General features: G+C 36.2%; 1 protein-coding gene across 1 annotated transcript in view; it reads left to right on the forward strand.

Moving 5' to 3' along the window:
- Positions 1-34: 34 nt before the first annotated feature.
- Positions 35-14,331, forward strand: part of CUL4B (cullin 4B) — a 20,268-nt gene continuing 5,971 nt past the window's right edge. The window contains 13 exon segments of the mRNA XM_026038907.1: positions 35-587; positions 2,976-3,091; positions 6,883-6,986; positions 7,827-7,896; positions 8,366-8,439; positions 9,274-9,436; positions 9,535-9,624; positions 9,923-10,005; positions 11,091-11,158; positions 12,209-12,327; positions 13,025-13,217; positions 13,815-13,919; positions 14,235-14,331. The exon segment at positions 14,235-14,331 is cut by the window's right edge and continues 14 nt beyond it. Of these exon segments, the coding sequence (XP_025894692.1) occupies positions 77-587; positions 2,976-3,091; positions 6,883-6,986; positions 7,827-7,896; positions 8,366-8,439; positions 9,274-9,436; positions 9,535-9,624; positions 9,923-10,005; positions 11,091-11,158; positions 12,209-12,327; positions 13,025-13,217; positions 13,815-13,919; positions 14,235-14,331 (1,793 nt within the window). The 5' untranslated portion in view covers positions 35-76.

The raw sequence follows: 14,331 nt of genomic DNA on the forward strand, positions 1-14,331 counted from the left end.
GGGGCCGCCAGCGCGCGCCGCCGCCTCGGCCCCGCCGCCATTTGCTGCCCCTCGGCCCGCTCACTCGCGCGTGTTCATGTTTCCCACAGGCTTCTCTTCCCCCAACCCCCCCGCAGCAGCCCAGGAGGTCAGACCTGCCGCCGAGGGTAGCAGCAGCAGCAGCTCCTCCTGCAAGAAGAGAAAGTTAAACAACAGCAGCGCCGAGAGGGAGGAGGTGGATTCCGTCTCCTCCTGCTCCTCGTCTCCTTCCAAGAACAACTCRTCATCTTCCTCCATCATCGCCTGCTCCTCCTCAGGGGTCGCCTCCTCCAACCACCACCTCCAGAAGAAGCTGCGTTTYGAGGACTCCTTGGATTTTATTGGACTCGATGTGAAGATGGCTGAGGAGTCGTCTTCCTCCTCCTCTCCCGCTGCCTCTTCTCAACAGCAGCACCAACAGCAGCTCAAAAATAAAAGCCTTTTAATTTCTTCAGTGGCTGTGGGGCACCATGCAAACGGCCTGACCAAAGCTGCCTCCTCAACTGTTTCCAGTTTCGCCAACAGTAAACCTGGCTCTGCTAAGAAACTAGTGATCAAGAACTTTAAAGGTAACAGGCAGTAATTTGTCACAACCCATGAGGAGCTGGCGCTCAACTCTGTGTTTTGTTTTCAACACAAAAACCGGTTGGCTTTCAAATAGCTCCAGGTTGCGCAGGAAATGCTTTTCTGTGGCAAACATTTCTATACGTATGCAAAAGGGGAAATAATATGTTGTGATACATACTTACGCATTCCTGTGCCTATTCTGAGCCATGCTGTGGTGCTTGGCAGTATTTTTCACTGCTTCCACTCTTATTTTTTGAGAGGAAGACCTTAAGTTGTATGTTAAATGAAATGTTTAAGTGTGTGAACAACCTTTGTTCAAACTTGCAACATTTGATCCTGTTCTCCTATAATCCCAGTTCAGGATACAGTGTATAGGCAGGCCSTGCGTGCAATAAGTTTTGACAGATTTTTTTTTTTTAACATTGGGCCCAAAGTTTTCTGTCATGCTTTTGTCTCATTATAGATGAATCTGTGTGCGCTTAGTTTTAAATGTTGAAACTAAGGTGATTATTGGGCTATTGTGGCRGATTTCCTTTCCGCTCCCGCTGCTCGTCTCTCAGGTAGGGAGTGCAGGATTTTGCAGGGTGTTTTCCTCACAGTATTCTCGATGATGTGGAGAAATGAAGCTTTCTGTTGATGTCGCTTGATGCTGTAGTAAATGAAGTCCAAATAGAYGTAGAGAGAGAACTTACTGTTAGGGACCTAAAATTCTGTTAGTTTGCTTGTAAAATGGATAAACTGGGAGCTTTTCTTGTGTCCTGTCCTTTATCATTTTCTGTGCTCGTCTGGTAGGTTTCTTTCCTGAGTTCTTTCTTTCCCCCATGTGTGTTTTTGGGGAGGTTTGGTTTGGTTTAAGATGCTTCTGATTCCACCGAGTGCTCCCTCTCCTTCCTGTGCTCACGTCATCATTGCTTAAAGAGATGACTATTTTAAATTTTCTATTGATGACACATGAAGGTGAGGAACTGCTTGTACTCTGTTATTATCTTTAAGGAAAGTCAGCTTTTCATGTTTGAAATTCTTGCTAAGTATCATAGACTGTGTGTTGCTGTGATCATCATTGCTTATCAACTGATRTTTGAATCGCTTGCTTAAAATGTAGGTCTGGAAAATCTAGTGGCTGTGAGTTTTATTTATTCTCTGATCCCAAGCAGAATAATATTTTTAAGTGCTTCTATCAGTGATAGCAATAATGTCCATTACAACTAAATAATTACTTCAAATCTCAAATCTTGTGTTTGGTGTTGAGTGCCTTACCCATTAATAGCTCATAAAAACAGGCAAGTTTCACTGTTGTTTGTCTCTGCAGATTCTTGTGAATCAAGTCATGTGGGAATATTACCAATATTACAGGAGAATTCTTGTTTATGGGGGAGAAAGAACCCTTASTTTTCTTTATTATTTCTAGAGAAATCATGAGGCTTTTTTTTTTTTTTTATGTAAAAGTTAATTTTAATACAGTGTAAACTCTGGGCTAAATTAATCTGTTGGTGGCATGGATGTACATGTCCTCACTGAGTCATCTGCCTTTTTCTTCTATCTAAGAACATGCCTACCTGCACATAAATGCTCATTTTACTTAGCAGAATGCACAGAATTAGTAAAGATGCCAACACTTTACTGCCAATATGACTAGAGCAATCTCTCTTAAATCTCTTGTAAATGCTTTATTTCTGCTGAAGATAYTGCTCGGCAGAAGGTTCTCCTGAAAAAGAGTGTTAAAAACATAATGGAGAGAATCAAGTTCCAAAATTTAAGCTATGCTAAGTAAGACAGGACTTCATTCTCTTAAAACTCACTGGTCTAATGCAAGGGAGACATCACCAAATTAGTTCACAGCAGGAAGGTTTTCTTGGCCACCATAAAGCCTATATTACAATTAAGCATTTCCACGTATGGTTTTTAGGGGTCCTTCCAAGTGTTAAGATGGAGTAGAATTAATAAGTAGTAAACTTAGAATATCCTCTACACAACTGTGTGTTTTGGAATATTGATTATATTGGTATCAGTTTCTTAATCCATCATGGTCCATGGTTAACTTTTACATCATGGCCTCATTCTTTTAGCTGAGCTGTCCTGGTAGTGATGAGGAGGGTAGTGAAGATGCAGCTCGTTGCCAATCTCAGTACTGTGATGTTTGTAATTCATGCACATGGTTTGGGCATGGGTGATATGCTGAAATGAAGTAATGCTGAATATTTACAAGGCATTTTTCTTTCCAATGTAAGCCAGATATTGCTTTTAGGCTAATACTTTCTTATTTATCTCTAACTAAAAACTAGAGCATTGTTCTATACTTTTTTTCCTTTAATGTTTCTCATTTTAATAGAAGCTAAAATGTTCTGCTCTYACTAAATAATTTCTCAAACTCTGTCTACATTTTTTTTAAGATAAACCCAAATTGCCTGAAAACTATACAGATGAAACTTGGCAAAAACTTAAAGAAGCAGTAGAAGCTATCCAGAACAGTACTTCAATTAAATACAATTTAGAGGAGCTCTATCAGGTAAGTGCTTTAAATAAGTTTTGTCTTTTTGCTTAAAAACAGTTTTGAAAAAATAAGGAAAACATGAAGTTTTGCTTGACAGCTGCTTTTCTCGCTGACAAATCTACCTTACAACAGGTTCTCAGATTTTAAAATTACCACTAAAAAAACCTTGAAAGACCTAAAGTTGAACTCGGTTTCTTTTATTTGCCATAAACGTAACCCATGGTATGGTTTCCATTGCAACAGCCAATGAGAATTAAATAAGGCAGGGAGTTGTATTCCCTTCTGCTTTGCTTTTGGCTTTGTGATGTGTAGCTGCTAAAGGAGAAGCGTGAGCATCGGTCTTTAGTTTTTTGGTTTGTTTGTTTTTTGTTTTTCAAAAAAGGACGGTTTGGATTAAAATACAATCCTCTGAAGACAAAATCTGCTTCTGTTTGAATATCCTAGATAATTGTATTCATTTAAAGAGTAAAAACTTAATCCTTAAAATTAAGGAAAAAAAAACATTTTTCTTCATAGTCTTTGTTGTTGGACTGATGATTGGGTTGTTGTTGAGTCACTGATTATTAGCTTTCTATATGTTTTCATAACCAAGAGTCAACATTCATTTATTCCTAATAATAATACTGATTGTTTTGTTCTAAGGGTTTCAGGAAGTGATGAGGCTTTTGAATTGYATCTCTCACTTTCTTTTTTATAAGCTGCACTTCTGCTTTCTCAGCTTAATGTATTAGAGACACCCACCCCCTCTGCAACTTCCTAGCACCTGTATTTTTAGTGACCAATAATAGTACTGCCTTAGCTTGGTATTAAGAAGCACTTTTTTAAACTGTAATTTTAAAGGTTTTATTTCCAGATTGCTTTTTGGATTGGTTTTGTGTTTATATATATWCTTCTCCATCTATTTTAGTGCCTTTTCTTTCCTGTTCCTTCTTCCATTTCATAAAAGTGTGCTTGAATGTGACTTCTATGAATAGTTGGGGAAAAAAAGTCCTGTTTGCACAATGTTTGGAGAAAGATTTGGGGCAAATTGCTCTTGGCATGGGCAAATTTCCTCTGCATTTTCAAACTTAGTGTATTGTRTAAAGTTTAGTTAATTTAAAACCAGCTCTTTCTACAATCTTGTTTTAAAATATTGTAGAAAAAAAATATGTTGGCAATATATGGTGAAACTAATAAGCTACAATCCACTGTAGTTGTTGATATCACAGCGGTTAGTTTCAAATAAAAATTAATCATGTGTTAATCCAGTACTCAAAGGTTAAACTATATTTGCTAAAGATGCAATTGCTTCTACTTCAGAGTTCTCACATTTCTGCTCTTTTGTACCACAACCTAATCTTACTATTCTTTATGCTCGGAAAACAAAAGATAAGCTTTCTGTTTTAAATCTCAATTTTACCATTGCAATAACTTACATACTTTTCTAGGAAATAYAAGAATTTCATACTTTATGACATTCTGCTTCTTATAATCCTAAAAAAACAGTTGTGACTTAAAAATAGTAAGAGTAAGGACTAGTGTTTTCTAAACACTAAATGAACTAATGTTGTTTCTGAGAACGGCTGCTTGGTAAATAGATCTGATTCCAAATATTACTTGGCAGACATCATTATCCAAACATAGAGGAGAATAGCAAAAGAGTCTCAATACTTTTTTTAATCAAACACATACTTGAGTGCTTCTGGAAACTTCTGATATTCGTCATCAGAGCTGTGTTTGTTTTTCCTACTTTTTTCAACATAAAAATACAGGTGAAGATATATTCTGAAATATTACAATTATCATTTTGTAATGTAAGTAATTATAGTTGCCAGGTGTAACATTTTAATAGCTACGCTCCACAGAGTGAGTTTTACTAGAAGACTTTGTGTGCTTAAACAACTTATCCTCTACCAAAGAAGAGTAATGTCAGTAAGTTAGACTGAACTTACAAAAAAGTTGAAATTTTTTTTGTGGATGTTCTCGATGAAGATGCAAAACGTTTGTGCTTCATGTTGCAGAACTCAGATGCTAACACACACATTTAACATTTTGGAATTTCTGACACAGAAATACAAAAGCACAGCTGTATATAAAAATTACGTAAAAGTAACGCATAGTAACTTTTGTTATTATTGTTCACTAAGTGTTAATGGGTATATYTATTTTTCCATCTACAGAACAAAGACTAATTCCTCTTAAGGACTGGAGCAGAATGATTTAAGTAGTTTTGAACTATGTTTGAGCCTGTTTTAAACTTTGAAACTGTGGGTAGCTGAGGTTGGATGGAGGGACCAGAAATYTTACAAACAAAGTACAGAAAAGTAGCTAAGGGTGGCCCAGACTACTACTTAGTGAGACTAACTGGGACTCCACAGGTGTCTAGCAAATTCTATTTAAATTATTCATCTTTCTAGCTATCAGTTGGCTTCTGCCAAATAAGTAGGTAAGAGGGAAAAAAAATCTTTTAATTGCAGTTAGTTGGAGGTCTGATTAGACTATTAAAACTGCTCTTCACTTTTTTTTCCTTGTAAAATCCAAGTAGCACGCATTTTTGTGTCCTGTTGCTGTGTCATTTAGAAGCAGGCCCTATACACAAGGGCAGAATAGAGCTGAATGCTGTCACTAACATGCTCTGGGCAATGAGCTGCATATCCTTTCATCACATGATTATATTTGCTTGGGGTTTCTTTTTAAGACTGGGAGTTGAGTTTGTTGCTATTTCCGAATGTCAAGAGCTATAGACTTCAGTGATGATTAAGTTCTGCCTTTCCTAATAATAAGTACTTAACTTATATTTGTGTGTATCGATGTTCAGACAAAACCATTTTGGTCTTAAYTGGTTTGCGTGCTCTCTTATCATATCTATTTGTTTCTGCCACATTTGGTTTACTTTTGGGCTTTCTGATTTAATTCCTGTGTCCTAGAGCCGATACCAGCTCTAGTGGACTTGACTATGATGCTACCTCTGAGTTGGTTYTACTGGCAATTGAAGTTGTACTCACTTCTGAGTAAATGAAAGCACTAGCTGAAAATCAGATACCTGTCGAAGCTGGAGAAGTATATGTTTTACATAATAATAGCATATTGTTGTTTTCTCACCCATCTGCAGTAAAGGTTGCTACAGGGCTTTCCAAATCCAGGCAATTAATACCAATTGTGGAAAAGTCTGGGTTGCACTTAAGGACTTTTCAAATGCTTGCTTGCTTGATAAGACAATTTTCCTAATATGTAATTATGTTCTAGAAATAGGACATTTTATTTTTTCAGTGTGAGCATSTGGCATACAATTATGCTAAAAATTAAGAATTGTAACTAAACTATTAAGGGCGAGGGATTAAGGGACACACACACACATACAGATTTCTGGGGTTGAGGGAAAGTTTAATCAAGGTAAGGAGTATGAAAAGAGAAACAACAGCTGTTTTTTACCAGTGTATATATGGCTTGCAGAGCACAACAGTTAATAAAATTGAAACCTTGAGTGCCTACTTTGAAGTATTAAACCTAGCATTCAGCTGAAACATATTAAACTAAACATCCTCATTCTTTGAGAGGCAAATCCTGCAGTTCTTAATTAGATATCAATATCCTAACTGAAATTAATAAGCTCTTAGATTCTAAGCTGTTCAGAGCATGGTTCTATTTTTTCTTTGTTATTGCTGTATAGTGTTGTGTATCTCTTGAGTTTTGCAAGCAGCTAACTGCAGTAAAATTAAAAGTAATTTTTGAGAAGCAGAATTCAATGTCTTTTTTTTCCCTTTCCTTGTAAAATTACRTGTAAAAATGCAAAGAGATTTATTAGTATCTGTTTCTCTCTACTTTAGGCTGTTGAAAACCTCTGCTCCTACAAGATTTCTGCAAACTTGTATAAACAATTGAGACAGATCTGCGAAGACCACATTAAAGCACAAATTCACCAATTCAGAGAATATCCTTTTTTTAACTGTTGGCAAGCCAAAATACTTTTCACCAGCCAGTATGGAGTGATAAATTTCTTTCACTAATTTATGACACCAGGCAGCAGTAATCTAAACTCCTTGGCTTTGCTGAATATGGTCTGAGTTTTTATGCTTTCTGTGAGGTTCTGCTCATTTGTTTGCAAGTGTTTGAACTTTATGAGAAAGTTTCAGTAGTATTTATGAATGCTTGACATGTTTTCATAGATGCTCAAGTAAGACCGAGCTCTAAACAGCTGTTTGCTTTATCACTTCAGAGTTTCAGTATGATGAAGATTCCTTGCTGACCATAATCATAAGTTTTGCAAAAATTAGCTATGCTTTCTTTTTGAAAATTACTAATGGTTTGGAAGCCTGTGATGCTGGTGTTTCTGAGCCTCTAAGCATTTTATTTATAAAGATTTATTTGTAAATTTTGGAGTTGGATCAGTCTAAAATTACATTAAATTGGATATTAAAGAGACTCTGCTAGTATTAGAACTATGCTAGAAACTGAGTGCAAATCCAATTCTGCCGAAATAATGTGGATTCATCTCTAAATATGACCTGAAACTACCGTATCTGTGTAGTAGCAGACCCTTGCATCCATAGTTCATATAGTTTTGTTGTTTTACTATGATACTCCTGTGTTAACACCAAGACTCTCATTAAATATTTAAAAAAAAAAAAAAAAAGAGAAAGAATGTAAGTGGTTCTGCTCGGTAGTGAGTTTGTATACTATTGAATTTCTTTTATTATTAAAAGAAGAAAAAGTTGGTTCATTTCATTGTTTACGCTACTAGTAACCGTAATTTTCTTAATGATCTCTTCATGGATTCGTTGGATAGTGTCCTTTTTCTAAAGAAAATAGACAAATGTTGGCAAGATCACTGCAGACAAATGGTAAACTTTTTTTTTCCTTTTTTCTTTCTTAAAAAAATAAATAAGTTGCCTAGTTGAGTCAGTGTTCTGCTTATCTTTGTTCCTTCTGAAAGGCTTCTTTGTGGCAAAAAAATGCTCCTATTTSATTAGAAATCATGCTTTGAAAATACTTGTCGGTGGAGTATTTCTCAACATGTTGCCCTGATCTTAGCAGGGGAGAAATCTCTTGGCTGTCGCTTCTATGCAAACCTTTATTTCCTTTTAGCGGTGTTATAGAAAGAGCTGTTCTTCCTATAGAGCAAGATGCTAACTGCTGTATTGATTGTCTCACTGAGAGCAGTGAAATATTTTAAATAAATTGAAACTATCTAACAAAGCACTGCCCAAAAGCTGGCAGTGAAGTGGTTCTGTTCTTGTCAGGGACGAGTTATGCTGCTCTTCAGTTTWGAGAGTAAAATGATTCTGCCTTTTTTTCTTCTTCTTGCAACAGATCATGATTAGAAGTATCTTTTTGTTCTTGGATCGAACCTACGTACTTCAGAATTCAATGCTGCCATCTATTTGGTAAGGGCAGGGAGGATAAAATTGAAGGGAGGAATGTTTGAATTATCCTGTGCTACTGTCTTGTTGCTGGCCATGGGTTGTCTGRTTTCATTTGTTTATATTTGTACGTTTCTGTTATCTATATGTATGTACAGACACAAATACATATATACAGACATAAAGCTTTTTAATTTTTTTTATGTTTATATATATAAATATAAAAAGTTTTAGTGACTGAGGACCTAGATGCTGAATGTGGCTCCAGGTGGCAAAGGTGGGTTGTATTTTTAATCTACTTGCCATTAATTGAACGATTCTTCTAGTACRGTGATTTCAGTGTTCAGCAAGTAGTTTTCAACCTGTAGCTTACACAGTGAAAGGAAAGGTCCTGTTCAACAGCTAAAGCACCAGGGTTTGGTTTGCCTAGTTGTTGACTTGAATGCACTTTGTTACTGAGAGCTGAACATCTTAAATGTGGGAATAGCATCTAAGATGCATCTATTCTGCATTTCTGCAGAATCTATTCTGCATTCCTAGTATTCGGTTTCAATCATCCTATTAGCAGAGTGAAAAATAAAACTGCTGTAAAATTTAGGTGATCACTTAGGAAAAATATGTGTGTTGGTCTTCAAAATCTGCAATTTACTTATTGACCCTTTGCTGGGGTTTACTTCAGTGTGTGTGTGTGTGTGTGTGTGTGTGTATGAGAGTGTCCGTCCTGTGAGCGATTCGGCAGCAGAGGTGAACGCATGCGTTTACTGGGTTCTCCATTTGATACAGATCAGATCTTGTAACTAAGATCATTTGGAGTTGATCCTTGCGCAATTTACTGAAGAATCTTTATTTTCTTTCTAGGGATATGGGGCTAGAATTGTTCAGGACTCATATAATTAGTGACCAGAAGGTTCAGAACAAAACTATTGATGGCATTCTCCTGCTGATTGAGAGGGAAAGAAATGGGGAGGCCATTGAYAGGAGCTTACTGCGAAGCCTTCTAAGCATGCTCTCTGACTTGCAGGTAAGTAAATGGCTTCCCCTGGAAACAAACAAACAGTTTGGAGTCATATTTAGAGCTCAATAAGCTTTACCTGGATTGCTGTCATGTTATTTCCCTAGATTTATCAAGATTCTTTCGAACATAGATTCCTGGAAGAGACTAATCGTCTGTATGCAGCAGAGGGACAGAGGCTTATGCAGGAACGAGAGGTATTTTGAATATTTAAACAGTATTTGTTATTTGTAGTAATCAAACTTTTCTCAATGAGAACAAACTATTTTGCTCCTTTATCCAGAATATTATTTTCATTGAGTAGTGCCATGTGAGTGTGCTGGACAATAATGATTTTATGTTTTACAGTACTTTGGGAAAACAAATTCACATGTATTTGATTCCATGCTGCTATTGCTTTTCTGCTTAAAAWTCCTGCTGCTGTCAGACCAGTACTGTCTGTATCTTTGTTCCTCTTGATTCTTGAAACATACAAAACTACTTTGACATTTTCAGGTTCCAGAATATCTTCATCATGTCAATAAGCGCTTGGAAGAAGAAGCAGACAGGATAATCACTTATTTAGATCAGAGCACGCAGTAAGTGCAATCTCTCATTGCTTTATATCTTTAACTGTTTGGCCCTCTATGTGGAGGGCCATCTAATAGCTGCAATTTATTTCAGTTATTGATTGACCATCTAATGTTTCTGTCCCACTATTCCTTGATTACAGTTAAGCACTATTTTGGTTCACACAGTTGGGCATTTGTCTGGAGAAACGCAGATTGCCATCTCCAGTCCAAACATTTTTCTCTTGCTGAAATGTAAATGGATCAGCTGGATCTCTGCTCTGCTTAAAAAGAGGAGACCAGGGATAGGGAATTGTCAAGCAAAGTCTCTGAATATTTGGATAAGAATATTTACGTATTCTTAGTGGAGTGTGGAAAATTATTGTGTAATGTCAATCTTCAATCTTTGCTACGACTTAAAGGCAGCAGTTTCTCAAATAGAATCAGATGGAATTTGTGACCTGTAAGGTAGGAGAGATTTCTCCTAACGTAAAGCCAAGCAGTTGTGGCTGAGAAGAAATGCAGGTCACTTGTGAAATGCAACCCTTTTGAAAAAAGTGGTAGTAGCTTCTTAAAGAGCAGATACAGAGGAGCTCTCAGAGGGAAGAGTGCTGTCGTCTTGTGTTTTGATTTCCTTCCTCCTTCAGTTGTTAAACTGGTCATGTTTAGTGGCTTCCTTCCACACCACTAGTGAACAACTTCCTATTTTGTTTTGGTATCTCTTGGGTCAGTAAGTTTTTTGGTTTGTTTTGCTTTTCTCCTTGTTTTCTGTCTCCCAAAACATAAATCTCTCACACAGCAGGAAAGGGTATATTATTTGAAAAATTTTATGCCCAAATTCTTTCTTTGCCCAATTCTGATGTAATCAGAGCCGAGACGTCCTGTGCAACAGCTTTGTGTGAATTAAATCCTCAATCAGCAAACAGGTTAAAGTTGCTTACTGGAGAGGAAAAGGTATAAATATGTATATATTCATTTTAGGTTTTCRGTCACAGATAAGTAGAAACACCCTCTCCCCCCCCAGTGCCAAGTGTAGTTAATGTAATCTCAAAAAAAAAAAAATTTAGATCTGTCAATGGAAAAAGGAAAAATAATTCTAAACATTTTTTCTATAGGAAGCCACTAATTGCTACTGTAGAAAAGCAACTTCTAGGTGAACATTTAACAGCCATTCTTCAGAAAGGTAATCTTTCTTCTTTATAGAAATGTTTCTAATTACTGCTTCTGGGCTTTCAATTCCTGTGCTGAAAAGAGACAGATTCGGGTGCTGGGGGAGGACACAAGCTACATCATTCTTTAAAGCCCTTTGTCACTCAGTTCATGAAATAACACTGACCATTTTGCAAGAGGGCAAGTGCAGATCTCCTTGTCAGAGGTAAGGAGCCACAATGGTATCTTCAGATAAATAGCAAAACAAATGAAAAATTACAAATCATTAAACTATTTAATCATAGAAATGATTAAAACATAGAAAAAAAAATTAGCAAAGGTAGAATAAGTGTTTCCAGATTGAATGTGCTACGTAGCATTTTGAAGAAGAGTTAAGGGAATAGTCTTTGAATTATGGATATACCAAAAAGAAGAAGCTTTGATTACTGGCTGCTTTTAAAATGCAACTCATTTATAGCTTAGGACAATTCAAGCAAGGAAGTATGTTGCTTGAGCTCTCTAACTGTTTCTGTGGAACCAACTGATCCCTTGTTGCTCCAACTGGTAGTCTTAGAAATAAATATGAGTGCAGCAAAAATAGAATAATAAGAAAATGATCAAGGTAAATCAGGTGTGTGAATATCTCTACATAGAGTCTGTAACAGACTCTATTTCCTGAGAGGAGAGTCAGGTTAACAATTTTCCCATCCAATTTCTTAGAAATTTGCTGTGGAGCCTTCTTTGCTAGAAACTTAAACATGAAGATATTTCTTGGCTGCTTGAACCTGCTTTTACATCTGCAAAGTTTATTTTCCTGCTAGAATTGAGAATCACACCCCTCTGCCTTATCAGTAAAAACTGTTCCTTGACCAGCAAAGCATAAAGTTCTCAAATCTTTAGGGAACAGTGAAGTAACAAGTAAGCCAAGGCATTGTGATAAGTTTGTCATACAAAGTGTGTGCAGCCCGAAATACTATTTGATTAAAAAATACTAGTTTTGAAGAGGCTTSTTACTGTAATAATACTGTGTTCTCATTGGATTACTACATGCTAATACCTTCTACTGAAATTCTCTTGTTTGCAGGTTTAAACCATCTCCTTGATGAAAACCGAATTCAAGACTTGTCTCTTCTGTATCAGTTGTTCAGCCGAGTGAGAGGCGGAGTGCAGGTCCTTTTGCAACACTGGATCGAATACATAAAGGTACTGTTTCTAAGGCACTTAACAGGTATCCCTATTTAATGATGGGATTTATATACAGATATTTAAATCAACTCTATATACTGCATTGCAATTTTATAAGCATTGAAGATTTTCTTGATTGTAATCATATATTTAATAGGTAGCCCTTGAAACTACATTGGGAAAAATACAATAACTGTTCTAATCATATGAAGAAAATATTGAATTTAATGGAAATACATTTGGTATTTTTGTCTTGTTTGTAGCTACTTGTGGGGGGAACAATTTGGTTTGTTCCATAGATTTTACTGGAAAAGGGAGAACATGTTTAKCATCTCCCTGCTAAAATTTCTTGATTAAAAACTACTAAGCTACTACTACAGAATGAGTAGTAGCTTAGGTGCAAATCACCAAACAATTGAAGTACAAGAAAAAAAGAGACACTTTAGTTCTGCCACATGCAAGCTTATTTCTTCTGACAGAAGTTGGAAATTGTTAATTTATTGACAGATTGTTTTAAATATTATGTTCAGTATCTCTATTAATAGTGGCTGATTATATAACAAATATTAACATTTTTATATTTCTACTGTATTTGTAGATTAAATATGAGATTTTTGCATATAAGACTTTGTAAAAAGTTAATTAAGACTTTTGGAAGCCTTGTCATTCAAATTCATTACTTCAGGCTGCTTGAAGGATATGTTTTATTTTGCAGGCATTTGGTAGCACAATAGTAATTAACCCAGAAAAAGACAAAACTATGGTCCAAGAACTACTTGATTTTAAAGATAAAGTCGACCATATTATTGATGTTTGCTTTCTCAAGAATGAGAAGTTTGTAAACGCCATGAAAGAAGCATTTGAAACGTTTATTAACAAAAGACCAAATAAGCCAGCTGAACTTATAGGTAGGCTTTTTTGGTGTGTGTGGTGGTTTGTGTTGGGTTTTTGGAGTTGGGGCACAGACAGTAATGGCTGATGCAGCTTAAACAGATGAGATATTATGGAAATATATATTAAGAYATTATGCTCAGTGCATCCACAGACGGTGGGACTACCTGTCCCCTTATTACATGGATTAGTTGTTTAAACTGTTAAACCTCATGAATGRCCAGTTCACTGCTAAAGCTAAAGTGAAAAATATTAGCACTGAGTCATTCCAGCTGGTGTCCAGATTGGGAGGGTGAATACTTCTAATAACGTGATTTCCAGAAGCCTACATAACTGTGCCACTCTGAGGGGTTCCAGACAATTTTCTGCTTTTACTTATAAAAGTGAAGAGAGATAAGGATAGCTGTACCCGTAATTAGGCTATAGTGTTTTTCTAATTTTATATCATCTATGAAAATAAAATAGACTGTCTGTGGTGAAACCCATCGAAGGTAACTTTACATTTCCAAAGGATCTTACAATGTTAGGCTTTAAAAACAAAAAAAACCCAATAAATTGCTGTTTCGTTTAATACTAAGTGAATGTTAAACTTTTTGTTCCTCAACAATTTTTAGCTAAATATGTAGATTCAAAGCTTCGTGCAGGCAACAAAGAAGCTACTGATGAAGAACTCGAAAAAATGCTGGATAAAATCATGATCATATTTAGATTCATATATGGTAAGTGTTACTTTGGGAACAATTCTTTAATCTGTAGCATAAAGATACTTTGAAAATGTTTTTGCAGTTGTTCTGCATTTTTAAGCATTCATCATGTGTAGCTGCAGTTTSCTGGCGTTGTGCTTTTTAACTAGCGTGCGTGTGCCAGAAGGCCTGTAACAAAACCTGACTCGAAATCTTTTGAAATCTTAATGTGAAGGCCCTTTGTTAGCTTTATTGAGCTTTGAATTGCACCCTTTGTGCGCTATTTGTGTGATATTTGTTTAAAAGTTCCCAAAGATTTATGTGATCACAGTCAACTTTGATCTTTTGCAGGAAAAGATGTGTTTGAGGCCTTCTATAAAAAAGATCTGGCAAAGAGACTACTAGTTGGAAAAAGTGCATCAGTAGACGCTGAAAAATCTATGCTTTC

This window comes from Nothoprocta perdicaria, unplaced genomic scaffold (assembly GCF_003342845.1).
Source record: "Nothoprocta perdicaria isolate Ctin4 unplaced genomic scaffold, notPer1 scaffold_22, whole genome shotgun sequence".
NCBI classification, from domain to species: domain Eukaryota; kingdom Metazoa; phylum Chordata; class Aves; order Tinamiformes; family Tinamidae; genus Nothoprocta; species Nothoprocta perdicaria.